The sequence below is a fragment of the Copidosoma floridanum genome, unplaced genomic scaffold (assembly GCF_036245765.1).
Source record: "Copidosoma floridanum isolate Cflo_tuat_1 unplaced genomic scaffold, Cflo_Japanese_pri ptg000035l, whole genome shotgun sequence".
Taxonomy (NCBI): domain Eukaryota; kingdom Metazoa; phylum Arthropoda; class Insecta; order Hymenoptera; family Encyrtidae; genus Copidosoma; species Copidosoma floridanum.
In genome coordinates this window covers 1410116-1428310 of record NW_028321912.1, presented here as the reverse complement: position 1 = coordinate 1428310, position 18195 = coordinate 1410116, and the positions used below count along the sequence as shown (strand labels likewise).

The window sequence follows — 18195 nt, the reverse complement described above, 5'->3', positions numbered from 1 at the left end:
ATGGGCAGATGCAATTCGGTTGCAACAAGATTTCAAGAGGTATCAGAAAATATTGCTCTGGTTAAATGTAAGTGCCATACTGAACATTTATGCGCTCGCAATGCCATGGAAAACTTTAATTCAGAAGTTCTAAACTTGTCATCGGTTATAAATAATTACATCAACAGTGGAGCCAGATCTAAGAGATGGGAAATTCTGCAGGAAAAACTTGGTGTCGGGAAACTAACGATTCTCACGCCCAACGATATGAGATGGTTGACATCGTACCAGTGTCTCGGAAGACTGCTTGAGAGGTGGCCAGTTTTGGAATTTTTTTTTGCAAATGAAGTAGTGTATTATAAAACTACCGTAGCAGCCGATTCCGACAAGTGTCCGTTAAACATTTTTAATATGTTAACTGACCCTTTGCTGAAAGTAAAGTGTGCGTTTATGTTTGAAGTATTGCAAGATTTAACCGACATTAATGTAATGTTACAAGCAGTTGCTCCAATAGTTCCGAAAGATAGAGACATCATGATCACACTTTATATCAAAATATTAAAATTTTACATGAATGAGTCCTACATTAATGACTTTGTAGGTAAATTACGATTGTCTGAAATTAATCCTGAACTCGAAATGGAGTACAAAAATATTGACTCATTAACTTGTGGAGACATAACCTCTAAGTTCATTGACGCACATGTACACTGCAAAGAAGATAAATTACAGTTAATGCAACAGTTCAGAGATTGTTACATTGATTTGTGCATGCAAATGAAAAAAAGGTTGAACTTAGATGACCCGAAAAATGTGCATGTAGTTTGTTTCAACCCTGAAAATGCATTGAGTACTCATTTTCATGAAAAGGTCTGTCCGAACTTAAATTATGTCTTTAATACTTACCGCAATGCAATTAACTATGAGGATGAAGAATTAAAAAAAAAAATTAATGATGAATGGGTAAATTTGGCTACTTATAATTTTTCAGAAGACATGACGACTAAGCTAAGTATGGTGGTTAATGCTGATGAATTTTGGTTCTTAATTAAAGATGAGAAAGATGACAAAGGAGAGTCATTATTTATTAATATGGCAGAATTTGCTTTAAATGTTCTGTCCATACCTAACTCTAATGCGACTCCAGAAAGAGTTTGGAGTAAATTTAATCTATTAAAAAATATCCTAAGGGGTCGGTTATGCTTTCAAAGTATACGAGCCTCAATGCTTGCTGCTTACTATGTGAAAGACCAAGGTGGGTCGTCTGTTTTCCAACCGTCAGAGGACATGACAAAGACAATGTGGAAATCTGTGCGACTCCGCGACAGAAGTAGTACGAAGAAAGCTGTAAAAACGGAAGTTTCATATGGAGTTTTAAAATTAACAGAAAAAGATATCTCAAAAGCTAAAGAATATGATGTGATGTTTAAAAAAAGTGCAAAAAGGAAGTTCAAGTTAGAGAAAAAACACATTTCTGAATATGAAAGTATAATAACAAAGGTACCTCGAAGCAATGACGTGGTTGCAGACACACAGAACGGCAGTGCCGAGCTGCATAAAAATGTATGTAATGATTTTATGTGTGGCGAAACGTATATAAACTTAAGTGATGAAGCAATGCTTAACATAAATTTATCGAAGACCACAGTCAAATTAGAAGACAGAAAGTTTAATGTGATAGACGGTATACCACAGGACACGCCTACTCTTAAACGGACTCTATCATTTTCTGATGAACAGTGTATGTCTATGGTTGTAGAAAGCATACCGGGTAACTCTAAAAGTGATGCCATAAATATGTTGGATAAGACACTAATTATAATGAAAGATTCTTCCAAATGTATGTTGCCTTGGACCAACACAAATATAAATCAGTATCCTCCTTATTGGCAACAACTTTCATTTTACGTATCTGGAATACTCATCAACAAAGATGCACTGAAAACCTTACTTCCGGACGAAATGGTCGATGACAATATAATTAATGCATTTTTAAGAATTTGTGATTATGAAAAAAGTAATAAAGAACCATTGATATTTGAAACTCATTTTTTTGTGTGGTTACAGAATCATAATGGAACTACTGGTTACATTAGATGGGCACAAAAACATTTAGCCTGGTCTCATCAATTGTGGTTGATACCTAAAGGAGAATATGAACATTGGACATTAATAATAGTATCATTTCAGACTAAAGAAATAATATATATAAACTCTTTGCATGGTAGTATTGAAAAACCTACTCTACAAAAGCTATGTAGCTTTATTCAAAAAATATTGCAAATGGCTAATATGCCACAATGCAATTGGGCTGAATGGACGTTGTACGAACCAAAAGATGTGCCATCCCAAAGATCAGACAGAGGAGTAGGTGTTAATTGTGGAATTCATTTATGTGTGTGGACATACATTGTTTGCAAAGGCACACCAATAGCATTTACAGAGAGTGATATGATTAAAACTCGAAAATGGATTTTTGATACATTAATTTCTGCATCAGAGAGAAATATTGAAAAAACGATTGTTTGTAATGATTTTGATAAAAACATCGAATACTTAGAGAGTATACAAAGTATTGAAAGCATTCAGTTATCAGAGAAACCACCACAACAATTTGAAAGTACTATCCAATATTGTTCCATTCTAAACCAACTAACTTGAACTTCATTAACGGTTCTAATGGTCTTAAATTTTTAGTGCAATTTTTAATAAATATATTGTATCTTGTCCTGATGCATATTTATATGAAATTGCTGGACGTCACACATTAATTATATTGTGACAAAATCACTCAAAGTAAAGCTTTTATGAAAAATCGAAGCACTGGTTTTATCACATTAGCGAAGGATACTGCATACAGTTCCGTAAGAAATAAAACATACTAACCTATTTGAAAATTATGTGGTATTACAGTGCTAGTACCTTTCTGCATGCTACTAACGAACCAGCAACATGGCTCCGACGAAAACACATGTACTTGTGGTATTATAAAACTCAATAATTCTTGCTATATATTACAAAAGAGAACGACCAAAAACATAAATAATGCTTAATGAGTAATATTTTATATTACAAATATTTATAAAGCTGATACGAAGTAGAGCCACGCTTTCGATCATGTATTTCCTGCTGGTAATAGTCTTAAGTAAATAAAATGTACTTCAATGTATGGAAGCACATATTTTCTAATCTAATTTACATTAGATTACCTGGCATGAAATCTATGAAATCGATTGACGTACTAACTATCTGCGACGTACGTAATGTACCTGCGTTTTACACACTATTTTTATGATATTTGGAGCATTTAGCAACAAATAAGAATTCAACAATTTCTAGACAGTTTAAAATCTTGTAACATACAGCAATATGTAATACAATATTGTCTTGTAATGTCCGAAAATGGATAATTTGTTTTTAAACACCACTATCCTCAAGGGGTTTAACAATTCATTAACAAAATACGCATGTTCATATCAATGTTTCTATAAATAATTAATGAATTAATTCAGTTAGAAACCAGTTGTTTGTACCTTTATGATGACGTCATGAGATATTAGACATGTGGACGCAGGTATATTATGTGTAAAGTATTGTAACATGGCCACACTCCTATACTCTATTATATAAGTGCATACATCATTTATGTAGTACAGAGTATGTTACAGATGTTTTCAAGGCCAAAAAATCCTTTACAGTCTTGCATAACATATCAAGACTGATTAACATATGAGAATGATGAATATTAAGAATAATGGTCGTACAATCCACAGTTAATAGCACAAATATGTTATTAGAACACTAAGGAAAGTAATAGTTTATTATGCACCTAGACCAATAAATAAAGTCTCAGATTGTCGATGTATCATCGGACGATCTGAGGCTTCTTTACTACAGGTCGTGGTGCTTTTTTTTTTTTTTTTTTTTTACGCGCTGCTACAGCCAGAAAGTAGTTCCTTCGAGTCGCTACGTGGACAAAATGGAACTACTTTTCAGTCGCTGGCACGTAAAATACATAGATCAACATGTTTTATAAACTATTATAGCCCCATTTCAACAGAAACACCGTACCACGTTAGTGTGTGAGGTGTTGTTCGTTAAATTAAACCCACCTACCAGTAAACCTTCATTCAATCATCTATATTCTATCCAACTTTATAAATTATGTCTCAACCTGTCCCCAATGAACCCCGACTACTAACGTTTCTTTCCACCATATCCCCTCTTTCCAACCATTTAAACTATCCCTGCTCAATCCCCAAACCCAGGGCCTCTATGATGTGTATACCCGCGACGACTCAGCCGAATTAATTTTTTCAAAATTAAACCTGACCGGGAGTCGAACCTTCGCTCAACGAGCATAGTTATGTCTCAGATTAGCACCTAACCAACTGTGCCATGGCCGCTTATTGCTGTGTAATACTAGTCTTTTTCGTAACTAATAACTAGTGTAGAAAAAAAATTGTATTCGTTAATATGAACATAAAGAACCTTACATGAGATCGAAAATCATTTGTTAAAGAGTACTTTGTCTGTCTGAAAAATCATAGTATTTCTTACTGTTTCTTGAGATACAACAGCGTCTACAAAGCCTACTGTAAAGTGTGATGTTAATGACTAACAAAATGTTGCAGTAATAACAAACGTCAAAGTCAAATCAATACAAACTAGTCTTAAGTTACTATTAATGACGGCTATAATAAAAGTTTCTAAAATCCAGTACACTTTTTTAAGGAGGTTGTCGTGGTACAATACGCGTTACAAGTTTGGTGCGCCGAGATCCGATCGGACTATACATCCCGCTCTTACCGAAACGTAAAATTTTTATCAGTGACGGTACTTGCACATGTGCAATTCTGGTCTCGTAATCCTTTTGCTTCGTTTATGTCAAATTTGTAGCAAAATATGCTACTTTACATCACAACACCTCATAAACTATGAAAATAGGCCTTCTTAAATTTGGAACAGTACTCTTTAATACAGTCAGCTTCAACGTATTATTTTTTTACAAAAATATGTATAAAATTAAACAAGTTATATGGGAATACGTATCTTTGGCATCGACCACGCGACTACCTATCTATAAGAGCTCGTGTGTAACTGGAAAAGTTAATTTTCTCAAGAAAAACGAAGTTAGTTTCTCTGAAATTTTAATATGTTATGTGTAGTGATGATATAAGGGTCTCATATTTTTTTTAGAAAATTCTATAAAGAATAAAATATTACGATAACCTCCTTAAAAAATTTTCAGTTATTGATAAAACCGGTACCAAATGTGAGTAAATGCAGTGGTTGTATTCTAATGGTGCATGCACAATATAACATTATAATGCCGACCGCAGAAAAAAAAGAACGTTTACGCAAAACAGATGGTTATATTGTTTCGATACTATCTTTATACAAGTGTGGAATATGTGTTATTGTTAGTTACGATTAACAATGTTTTAAAGTTGAGTCATTATTAATATTGTTACATTCGTAATTGATGCATATTGATAAATTAGAAAATTACAACTTTATTTTACGAATCACGTGAATCTTGCTTTGCGTAATCTAATATACTATGACTCCTTGAAAGTAATTTGTATTATTCAATAAGCATGGCGTGCAACGAAAAGAAAATTTTTTTTTCTATTTCTTAGTATTTTTCAATGTACACGCAGCTAGATAATTTACGAATAATTTTTTACCGTGTTCATACTGAATTGTACCTACACAATAGTACGTAATGTTAGTGAGAACTGGACATTTTTTTTTTTTAATACAACACGGGTTCTTCTTACCTTCCGCCGAAAAATCCTTTCAACCTGTGTCACATTGTCCGTTGCAATCAATCTCTTAAGGTAGTAGAACGCCATTTGTTTTTACTAATTAGAAGTACCTTAAACATCGATTGCAAAAAACGGCTTTTTGCTCTTCAGTCAGTGGAATCGGCAGCTCGGCGACCCGCCGCTGGAGGCCACGCCCACTTCCCGCATGCATGTTTTGATCGAGTGCGCTCATAATGAAAAAGTACTTGTTTTGCATTTAATTTGTAATATACTTCAAAGTGGTAAAAATAAATGGCATATTAGATAGTTTTAAACGAAGCGAAATACATTTAAAAAATGTACCTATGTTGGCTAACAATTTTTTTATGTCCATTTTTCGAAAAGAACCTTTTTTCGTTTTTCGCTGCGGTTCGCGAGACATTTAAAACCGATCAAGCTGAAACTTCGTGTGTATTTTAAAAACAATAATGTCTGCCTTGTGACCAAAATTCAGCTGTAACTATTGTACAGAACGCGAGTTATTAAGTTCCTACAAAATGACTAAAAATAGCAGTTTTTTGAGATTTGCGAAAAAACGGCTAAACCTATTGAACCCAACGTGGCAGTTTTTTTTCGTCGTAAAATTGCACATGTACTGCATACAACACTTTCTTATGGGTGATTCTTCGGTTTTCTTCTAGACGCGAAAAACATGTTTTGGCCATTTTTGCCATTTTTTTGGAGCTCTTGCTGACATTTCTACTTGTACAATTTTTCGTTAATTTGTTACTATACATTAAAACTACTACCCTAATTTTTCCGAGCTAGTCAGAATTTTCGGGATACCGATATGAATTGTAACTCATTCTACCATACTATAATATACGGGTGTTATACAGCGTTTGCACTGTTTTATGTATTGAATAATAATTGTATAAGTATTTGTAATGGTATCTGTTACCAAAAAATAGTAACATGTAAATATCGTTATTTAATTTTGTCTCTCAGCATTATTACAACTTTAACATACATTAACAGAATAGTACTAGACATTGCTGAAGAAATGAACTAAATGTTTGTAAATTCAATTAATTTCGTAAAGGACTTTGCATAAATTTTATCAAAAGCTTAGAAAATTGAGAATCATGGTCAAATAAAAAAATCAAATGTTAAGTAATCATCACATGTGAAACAGGAGTCCGTGTGAAAAAATATGCTTTCTCAAACGAACATAAGTAATTCGCTACGACCGAACTTTCTTTGCGTCCCTCAGAATATTATAACAGAGTTAAACGGCTGAAGGAAACATCTTGAATGGACACATATATCAAGTCATTTATCGCACATCTTGAATATGGGTAAATAAATTCATCACTTTTGACGTTATGTTACACAAGACTAACATATTATACCTACAACAAAAATTTTTGACATTTTTTAACAACCGCTCCGTAAACTTATATTGCATAAAACTATAAGACTGTAACATTTCGGACGAAATTTATAACTTTTAAAATAATTTGCTGTTATATTACACAGAAATATACTGTATTTAAATATTTTACCCTCGAAACCGTAATAGTAGTCGTCAATGCTCAGATGCTAGTGAATTCCCCAGCCAACCTGATAAAACAATGGAAATATTAGTCCACATTTTAAGTACAGCACCACTCATTAGTCAGGCTCGGTATACATAGACAATCACTCTTACACGCGCGCGCGCGTACACACACACACACACAGTGGGTGCATGTATTAGGAACAAATTATTGTATTATCTATCTTGAATGAACCTTAAAAAAAAGTTATAGCTACCGTTAGTGCTTTGATTAGAGCTATCGTTAAAAACTCCATATAAATACTGTGCACTTACATCATAAAGCACAGTAAATTTCAATTGTATTAAAAATATATTGTACTTGTCATGGGGATGGTACAAAGTAGAAATGCTGTAGGCCAATGTGTTATGATCAGTTATGATGTACGGTCCCGCATTTATACTTAGATTATATTTAAATTCAATGAACGATACAATTACAATTACAAATGTAGTAAGAAGTGAAGACTTCTAATACCGCATCGCTAAAGCTTGTAACTTACATTATTTTTTAGTAAGTACTGACTATTTCAACCTACATATACATACAGGTACGACCGTCAGACCTTACCAATTGCAAAGAAAAGATACCAATAGTAATAACTGAGAATTCATTAGTAGAAAAGCAGAACAATTCAATTAGTTTATTGAGTAATATGATTTATGTAATAACCACATTAAAACTGTAATTGAAAAGTATTACTACATTTTATTAGTTAAAGCACCCTCCACTGTCATATGATATAGGAGTTAAGATAGATGATCCGTGGGGGGTGAGGCGGGAAAATGACATATACGAAAGTATTTAACATTTTCCATGATAAAACTCTATATGCAGAGCTCCTTTTGATGCATACGTTGAATAGTTGCTTTGGCCCAGTATACACAGCAAGGATGGGTATAAGAGGAAAAAAGGAAAGGATTTGAACACGTTTCGTCCTAGATCGTTGGCGGAACTCATTAGTGTGGCTGTGCCAAGGATCTTAGCCACAGACGCCGGTGTCGCAGGATGGAATTTTTGTGTATGATAGACATTCACATGCATTGACATATTATACGCAAAAATTCCATCCTGCGACACCGGCGTCTGTGGCTAAGATCCTTGGCACAGCCACACTGATGAGTTCCGCCAACGATCTAGGACGAAACGTGTTCAAATCCTTTCCTTTTTTCCTCTTATACCCATCCTTGCTGTGTATACTGGGCCAATGCAACTATTGAACGTATGCATCAAAAGGAGCTCTGCATATAGAGTTTTATCATGGAAAATGTTAAATACTTTCGTATATGTCATTTTCCCGCCTCACCCCCAACGGATCACCTATCTTAACTCCTGTATCATGTAATTGAAAAGGTTTTTACAAACAATTAAAACTGACAGTCATTTAGCAGTATATTAATTACGGAATTAATAAAAGGTGATGAACATGATTTTAACGTATTAATTTAATATGTGCGGTAATCGTTCACGTATGAAATGACGCATTTGTAACCTGTCTTGAAAATTATTATTACTCTGACACAAAACCAAAAAAATATTCTTTACAAAATTACCGGTAATATTTGTTAGTATACCGCAAATAATTTCTTTATGGAAATTTTTATATTGAAAGTGTAACTCGATAATTTTTTTTTTTTTTTTTTTTTTTTTTTTAATTATTTCACTTCGTTTATTAAAACAAAAAAACAGTGGAGGTTTACAAAATAATATTTTTTGTTTTTTCTAAGACAATGATGAATGGATCAAACTTAATCGACTTTGGTCAAGGTGCTCCTCATGATGGTAAAGTACTTGATCTAGATAATTAAACACATTTACTGATTTAATGTACATTTGCTAATACGTCATCGAAAATATTAATTGTAGGCAATAACAATGGTGTACCCATCAATGACCAAGGTCATGGGAATGTCGCTGGTGGCAACATCAACGGCAACCGTAATGGCCAAAATGAAAATGGTAAGAAATAAAAAATACTTTCTATGTATTAGTATACAAAAACCCTCATTCCTCGTTTATGGTTTTAATTATTTGTAAGAGCTACGGATGTTCTCAATATATGTGGGTCGTTCTACAAAATCCGGTATATCTCAAGGGCCAGAATGGATAAACACTTAAAATGGGTTTGTAACTGTCGAATTTTTTGTTATTGTCCGTGACCAAAATGAGCTGAAATCTTTCGAGCCCTGCTATATTTATCCAAGAAAAATTTTGTAAGAAAACTTTCTTATATTGATTCTGAAAAATAGGAGCATTACGGGCTCTTATAAAATCCGATTATGAAAGGGCTCATCTCTATGAGAACTTGATTTAATTCTTACGTTTATATCATGTTTTGACAATTAACATTCGTACAAGTCACTGCCTGAGTCGATGATCCAAAATTTAACGAAGCTTCAATGCATTTTATATCGTTATCGGATAGCGTTAAGGGATTTTAGCAAAAAGGGGAACGTTACAGGCTCTTATATATTCGTCGAAAATCGAGATTGGGACCCTCTAAATGAAAATTAAACTTCGCCCTTGCACGATATTATATATAAAACAGGTATATTTTAACCTATCACCTTCCCAGTCGATTTCAGGGAGATAGAATATTTAAATTTGCGAGTCTGTATTAATGGCATATAAGAATAGAGAAATACAAAAAATTCCTGAAACATCCTCGACCTTTGTAGAAAACAAAACGCCTTATTTGGAATTCTCAAGCTGAATTACGAGCATTTTTGAGAGCATTCAAAATCATGTAAGATGTATTGGCATCTGAAAGCAAGCGTGAGCGCCCCCTGATTAAGTAAACACGAACTGCAGATGCGGTGCAGGAAATCAGCTGTGAAAACGAAGAACAAAAAAGTGAGACTCGTGAGAGCAAACCGCCAGCAGCATAAACGTTTTTCTGTCGGTCACTCCAGTTCTCCTAGGGTTATAGTATAGATGTATATGTCTAAATTCAGGTTATTTTTTTTTTTTGTAAACAAACTTTACAAAGTTCTACATAAATTTACAATTGAATTTAGAAATGAAGAAAGCTCTCTAGAAAACTTAAGTACAACAGATTTCTTTTGCACGTAACAATTATACAAACTTTTCTAGTTTTTGTCATGTCTGCCGGTCTGCGCATTTAAAAATGATATGCAATTGCAGTTCTATCAATTGACTCATATATATATATATATATATATATATATATATATATATATATATATATATATATACATTGTAACCCTAGGAGAACTGGAGTGACCGACAGAAAAACGTTTATACTGCGGGGGCCGTACCATATAACTTTTTTTTGCTTCACTGGCCTGTGTTATAACATAGGCCGATGTACAGAAAAATAGTTATATGGTACGGACCCTGGCGGTTCGCTCTCAGAGTCTCACTTTTTTGTTTAACTATTAAACTGAGATTTCAACTCAGTCCTCGTATGAATTTTATGATGAAATTAGGCATAGATGATTTAAAGTTTGGTAAATTAATGAACTTGTTACTCCATTTGCACGTAACAGCTGATTTCCTGCACCGCATCTGCAGTTCGTGTTTACTTAACCAGGGGGCGCTCACGCTTGCTTTTAGATGCCAATAGAGAAACATGTAAAATCATGTACATACACACGCTTGTAAAAATTTATAAAAGAGTAATGTGCTGGAATTATTCATTGTACAAAACGCATTGATAATATAAATTTTTTTATTATTCCAGAAAACCGTAACAATAGAGGTCGCGGTGGCCGAGGCCAAAGACGTGGCTACCAAGGTGGACGAAACAGAGGTATAAATTTATATGTATAAAGTTAAATATTTATTTTATAATGAACATGTTATCCCTGAAGAAGCATTTAAAAATAATTTTTTTTTTTTTTTTGTGCATGAAACAAATAAGCTAAAGTTGTTTGAGCCTTATTAGATAAATACGACGAACGTTTTACAACTTTCTTATTTTAGACCACATACTTTTAATAAAAATGAAAGCGTTACGGGCACTTACAAAATAATCAGAAGTGGAAGACGCTCTGCTTAACTTGCTCACGAAGGGAGATAACGTACTAATATATATATATATATATATATATATATATATATATATATATATATATATATATATATATATATATATATATATGTAAATACTCTGAAATAATTACGCATAACTGAATTCATAATTATGACACATATCATTGCAGCCCGAGTACCCCATCGCGCTGGACGGTACGAGAGATACCGGAATCGAGTGGCAGCAAGGCAAATGGCGTCACATATATTGGAGCAACATGTTGCATTTTTGGCCTCGACGTTTGTTTCTGGTACGTATTTATTTAGGAATTAACAAATACAGCGCTCTTAGACAAAAAAAAAAAAAAAAAAAAAAATTTTACCCCGGTAACTTCTTACACATACATTATACATATCCGCATTCAAAGATAGAGTTTAATATCGCTTTAAGATACAACTTTTTTGTATTATATATTTTTCTCTAGATCGTAATGCAGATTTTCTATAATACAAAAGTAATACGAGTACAGTGAAAGTATCGTTTTTTGTCGGTTACAGAAATAAACTTAAATTTTACGACAAAGTTATTCATACAAAAAAATTTAAAAGCTAAAAGAATGTACAAAAAACTAGTGCATAAACATATACCATATATTGGTTGTCATTTTTTGAGTAACAATAATGTAAGAAATGAAATATTTCAGGCCATCGAAGCTCTCGACAGTTCGGTCGGGGAGGATGGGTGAATGCTCCAAGAGGCAGAGGTAAACGAAATTTCAAGAATAGTCAGAACTGTAAACATTATAATAGTATAACAATACAATATAATGGTTACTGTTGAAAAAAATCACCCTTAACTCGTTCTTTTTAGGCACGATCAACGTATGGGAGTGCGTTATAATTATGTTAGAGCAAAAAGTGTTACCACTTATAAATCGACTATTTTTAGTATGAAACAAATTTGTATAGTATGAGGATAATCTGAGTTGATCTCATGATATACGTGTGGATAGAGTATGTGCATACGTCATAAAGTTTTTCGACTAACTCACGTAATTATGATCCAAATGGCCTGAAATTGTGTTGGTAACTTTGAGTTGGATGTCTAAGCTGATGGTATACATTTAAACAAGTTTCATTGACAAGAAAAGGGCAAACAGCATTTGTAGTGCTGTACTCTAAGACAAAAAAACTAGTTTATCGGTAATAAATTTTTCCACATACAGTTTACACTCTGGCGTTCAAAGAAAAAGTTGTAGATCTCGTTAAAATAAAATTTTTTTGTCTTATACAGTTAGCCCTGGATCGCAATGCAGACGCTTTGTAGAGCACAATATATGCGAAAACAGCAAAAAAATGGTTTTTTGTCAGTATAAAAAAAAAAATACACAACATAGAGTTAAATACAAAAGTTGTAGAGCTAATCACAATCAAAATTTTTTGAACAATAAGGTTTTCTTTAAAGTACCGTCTTAACCGTGGTTTAATGTACAAAAATAGCTGAAATACCATTGTATACCATCTAGTTTATAAACAGCACACTTTTAGACAATATATTAAATACGAAAATTGTAGAACTTCTAAAATTATTTTTTGTTGTATCTACCAATTTCACATATAGTGTTGTTATAATGACACTTGATATCAAAAAATGTTTGAAAATGAATGAACGAATAATATAAAAATTGAATTTTGTTATTCAAATAACACTTTTTGCTCTGGTACCTTATATAGATTAGTATTGCCTTACATGCAAGACATACTGTTTAGTATAAATGTAGCCGTTAGTTTTCCTTACTTACATGTAGTAGATATTGACTGATGAATTATTTTGGCAGTTTTTTATAGCAACAGTTCCTTAATTATTTGTTTACATTTTGATTCATATCATTTAATATAGTTTACTGCTATGTGGATTAGTTTTTTAAAAAGGCTAATCTGTTGAGAAGTGCATAAACTCTATTATGTACAGTTTTTGTATTTGTGATAGCATTACATTATTATATACTTACTTTTCTATAAAAAAAATGCAGCAATTAACAGCATAAGTAATAATAATTGCAGGTTTCTCAAATCGAAGAGCAAGAGGTGAAACTCAAAGGAGAGGTCGTAGAGGAGGACGCAGAGGTAGTCGTGGTCAGAGAGGTGATCAAGGTGGAAGGAATGAAGGTGACAGAAGAGATAGAGAGGGTCAGGAAGGGCAAAGAGATGGCCAAGAAGGGCAAAGAGCTGGCCAAGAAGGGCAAAGAGCTGGCCAAGGACAGCTAATTCTGTGATGTAAAAAAAAAAAATTTATAAATTGCTGAGAATTTATGTATGATTGTTAAAATATAGTTTATTTTTTATAAACAAAGTACATGATAAGGATATTTCTGTGTTGATACACCCCAAAGAATGAACTGAAAATGCATAATAATAATTATAATTTTAATAATAATAATAATAATAATAATGATGAATATTTGAATAATTATAATAATAACTATGTTAAGATGATAACAACAATAATAATTGATATAATGTATTTAAAAAGAGCACATCTGCATCCTTCAAGTTTTTAAATTAAATTGCCGGAAAGTTTCATTGAAAATTTTTTCAACAATAACAATAATATATTATAACTGCAATAATAATAATCTTATTAGCTTAAACTACACGACAGGAGCATGCATACGTTGCTCTTTGATTTATTCATTTGTTGTAAATCACTTATCAGCTACTTAAATTTGTTGTACTGATATATAATGCCCGGTTTGATTGTTACAATTAGCTGCACTGAATAATCGACATTACCGACGGTACATGCAGGTATTGAGCCCGGAGGAACGAGGATACGGAACGACTGTATAAAGTCGAGAGGACACTACTGTCTCGACTCTCGAATCTCGACCTTTTCTCAATACGTCTCTCGACAGAGCGCTCTGAAGTTAACGCATGAGAGGAAAAATTTTAATCTGACCCCATCCCTGAACACAAGCCAAAATTTATTGCAGACAGCTGACTGAGCTGACTGACAGGCAGAGTAGAAAAAAAAAAAAGATTGTTAATGAAGTTGAAATAGCTTACCCATCGTTGACTGCCAAAGGTGCATAAACACAGCATGGACGATTTGTCGGTGTCCAAGGTATAAATTCAACGTTTGTATATAATATTTTTATAACCCAAACCGTAATTGTTTGGTACACAAATATTATTATTTCATATGCAATTTCACAGGGTGTTTTTGCCCACTGCAAAAGGCCCGTGGTAGGAAAAAAGCCGGTGAAAAAACGCAAGAGTGAATGCATGACCAGCAAGGCTTTTCTCCAGCACAAGAGCGAACCCTGGTACGAGGCATATTCGGAGATCAGTTTGGCAATAGATAGAGTTGCAGCTGTATGTTCATATGATTTTTTTTTTTTTTTTTCAAATACATCGCTTTGTCTTTTTGCATCCATTACTTGGAATGTTTTATATTTGCAGGAGGTACACGACAACACGTTCAGGCAGCTTCTGTATGATTTGAGGGATTTCGTCGTCAAGATTAAGAACATGCCTCTATTGTCGGATGAAATATCAACTGGTATTCTTCTAGCAGGTATGTTATTAATCGGTTTTTACTTTGAAAACGTGACACAATGTGGCAATGTTGATGGTTAAACCTGTTGCTTAGGTGTCAATCTACCTGACCACGACTTGCTGTTGCAAAAGCTGGTAGGTGAACTGGAGTCAGTCACACCTTATGTGGCCACTGCTTGGTCCAGGGATGCTGTAAGCTTAAAGCATTTGACCGAAGAAGTGGTGTATCAGATAATCAATCAATCAAATCCTGTAAGTGTTACGTATTCTTGTGCCTTTACATTGTTGGATTGCAAACCATAATTTTGCTTGTGTATTTTGTATGCCTGAAGGAAGATTATGAAGTAAAAAAGAGTAATTGTACCTTTTGCGCACTTAATGCTTGGCACCAAGAAACTAACAATGGAGAAACTCCGTTGGTCATTTTAATAGCTGACTTTGAAAGCTTTTGTCCCACGATATTACACGATTTCATACTTATTTTAAGGTATGTATTTTTTGGTTGATTTATGGTTACATCTGTTTGATAGTATTCACAAACAAAAATCTCAAACATTTTAGTTCTTACATGACGACCATAAAATTTGTACTGATATTTGGCGTTGCAACAACTTTGCACATTATACACAGGTCTCTGTCATATGATGCCACATCGAAATTAAAGTGCCAAGTGAGTTATTAAAGATTTTTATTTTTATTTTCACTGTTAACATAACCAGCTGATGCTGATGTATTTCAATCAGGTCTTTCGAATGAAAAATCAAGTAGAAATACTGGAAAATGTATTGGATGGCATAATATCTTCACCCGACATTCCGTTCAAAATAATCGGCGGGACGTTTGATATGCTCGTTGACATATTTTTGTGGTATAATTTTTCAGTTGAAGATTTCCTTAAAAGTTGCAAGGTAAATGTTTTATTCTCAAGCTTTGATTCGACGTGGAACGTAAATTTTTGGAACATAATTTGTAGATATGCTTGTGGAGGCACTTTTATAATTCAAATGAAAAAATAATTTGCTGCAAAAAAGAAGTCATATCGGAAAACGTGGCTCGTTTGACAAACGATGATTTTAACAAATTGAAAAAACTTGCATCGATTAAAGAGTATCTGGATCAGTCAAGGAAAGGAAAAAAAGTAACCGATGCCAGATTCAAGGTAAGGATGTTTATACTGCTCGATTTTATGCTACCGGACGTCATTATCTATTCTTACGTTTTAGGAAATAATAATGGATCTACTAGAAGACTATCTCGACTATATGAATAATTTTTTATTGATACTTAGATGTTTGTTTAAATTATCCTGTAACATTGGATTTCCTTTTGGAAAAACTGTGAGCATTTTTGTGATTCAATAGTTAGTTACCAAAAAAAATCTTTACTCAAAGGCTTTTTTAACTAAAAGTTTTGGTGTTTCAGTTTCGGCAATTGTATGTCACCGCTATTGGCCAACTCGATCTATGCGAAACCCCCGAATACAAGAAAGCCACACAATTAATGTTTTTTCTATCCAGAGAAGAAATTTTATCAAACATACTCATGATTATTTCTCATCTGGAAAAATCGGAATCGATACCCAAAGACATTACGACTCGTTTTGGACATCATTACGACGTATTGAAAAGCGCCAGTGAGGTTGAAATTGAAGAAGAAAACAAAAAGTCGCTAGCACAAATTAGAGGACGAAGCCAATTGCTCAGTGTACTTTCAATTAATTTCGTATAGAAATAACTAAGAAAATACTGAAATGATTAATTTTTTTGTAGACTTTGAAACATAATTCGTTAACGTCCAACCTATCGGATTACAAAAAAGCCAAGATCGACTTTAAAAACTTTCTCAATAAGGAATTCTTCCAAAACTATTTGAGGCACCCTAGAAAAGTGCCGATACACGAAATTTTTTGTTTCAACGACCTGGGCACCGTGCAACATTACATCAAGGGCTCGACAAAAGCTTCGATTTACAACAGCTTGAACGACCCACATATTTTACTGCCTGTAAGAGAATTTTCACTTGCACTTGATTTCTTTCATTCCTCCATGACTTGATCAATATTTTCAGAACACCTGCTGTGTCAATGAACCTAACATTTCTCAGCATCCGGACATTAATATAATCTATGCATTGCACATGGAGAACAGAAAAATGATCAACATGTACGATTGGCTGCAGGTAAATTGGGTTGTGGTCCAACTGTGGAATGTCAAGTGGAAAAATTAAAATGCAACTCCCTTTTCAGGCCTTTGTATGCATCGTGGATCCAACTGCTGCCGGTGAAGAGAAGGAAATCGATCCAGTTTTGCAGTATCCTTTTTTTTCGATATCTGTATGCTTTTTTTCCCCAACACGCCTACATTTTCCTCAACGTCAATTTATCACAGGGCCCGATTTTCTCGGGCAGTGGCGGAGCTTCAATTTTTAGGCTTCATCAAGCCCACGCGCAGGAAAACCGATCACGTCAAACGATTGACTGTTTAAATTGCACAGCATTGCTGTACTTGAAACAAAAACTCCTTTACCTCTGAAATTACACGTGCCTTGATCTGATGAACTGGCAGTTATGAATTATTTGTACAATTGTCACAGAGCAAACTCGAAAATGCATAAATGTACTTAAGGAGAATCCAAATGAGTTCTCTAAAGTTTTCTGTTTTTTAATAAACATATTGATATTTTGTAAGTACAATCGATTTTTTTTTGCAAGTCACACCCAAGATCCCAGATGGGAATACTTGATTATCACTGTCGAGAAAAAAATATGATTTTTTGCTGGCACGATGAATCGATTCAACGCTTCAGAAGCATTTTCAGAGGGATCGTCAGGTAAGCATCGTTTTTTTCATTACTAGTATTTTTCTTGGAAAATAGGAGCCAAGCGCGAAATCGGGGATGTTTGCAAGATATGCAGTTGTACGTATTCCTAATATTTGCACGAAACAGCTCACTGAGCACGTAGCATTATGTGTACAGGAATCCTTTTGCTTTGCTTTTTCCAGCTGGAAAAACGACATTTTTAGATGGCGATGTTTCACACGTGAAAACTATGTGCTCGGAAATGCACTCGATGATTGTAATACCGATGGGACGAATTTTTTATCTGCTCGTGTTCACAGAGTGTAAACTTTATAACAATTATTATCAGTCATCCATTTTTTTTTTTTTTTTTTTTTTTTTTAAGCAAAATTCGATTATTCATGTAATTACTTTGTGTACATATTATGAAACAACAGTTCAAAAATATGAAATTTTAAGACTATTGAAAATCATACCTAAAAAAAATTATACACATGTTAAATAATGACCATTGTATA

At 33.6% G+C, this 18195-nt stretch overlaps 1 protein-coding gene across 2 annotated transcripts; it reads left to right on the top strand.

Moving 5' to 3' along the window:
• Positions 1-14322: 14322 nt before the first annotated feature.
• Positions 14323-17499, top strand: Orc3 (origin recognition complex subunit 3). Of its 2 annotated transcripts, none has more exons than XM_089597654.1 (14): positions 14323-14444; positions 14537-14695; positions 14783-14897; positions 14973-15130; positions 15211-15365; positions 15440-15548; positions 15622-15786; positions 15852-16037; positions 16102-16215; positions 16301-16582; positions 16648-16881; positions 16982-17056; positions 17124-17188; positions 17266-17499. In XM_089597654.1, exons 1-14 carry the CDS (start codon positions 14421-14423, stop codon positions 17360-17362), a joined length of 1938 nt encoding a protein of 645 aa, XP_089453780.1. In that variant the 5' UTR covers positions 14323-14420; the 3' UTR covers positions 17363-17499. The 2 variants fall into 2 exon arrangements, with proteins under 2 accessions (XP_089453780.1, XP_014219499.2); XM_014364013.2 differs by having other exon boundaries at positions 16946-17056.
• Positions 17500-18195: the final 696 nt, after the last annotated feature.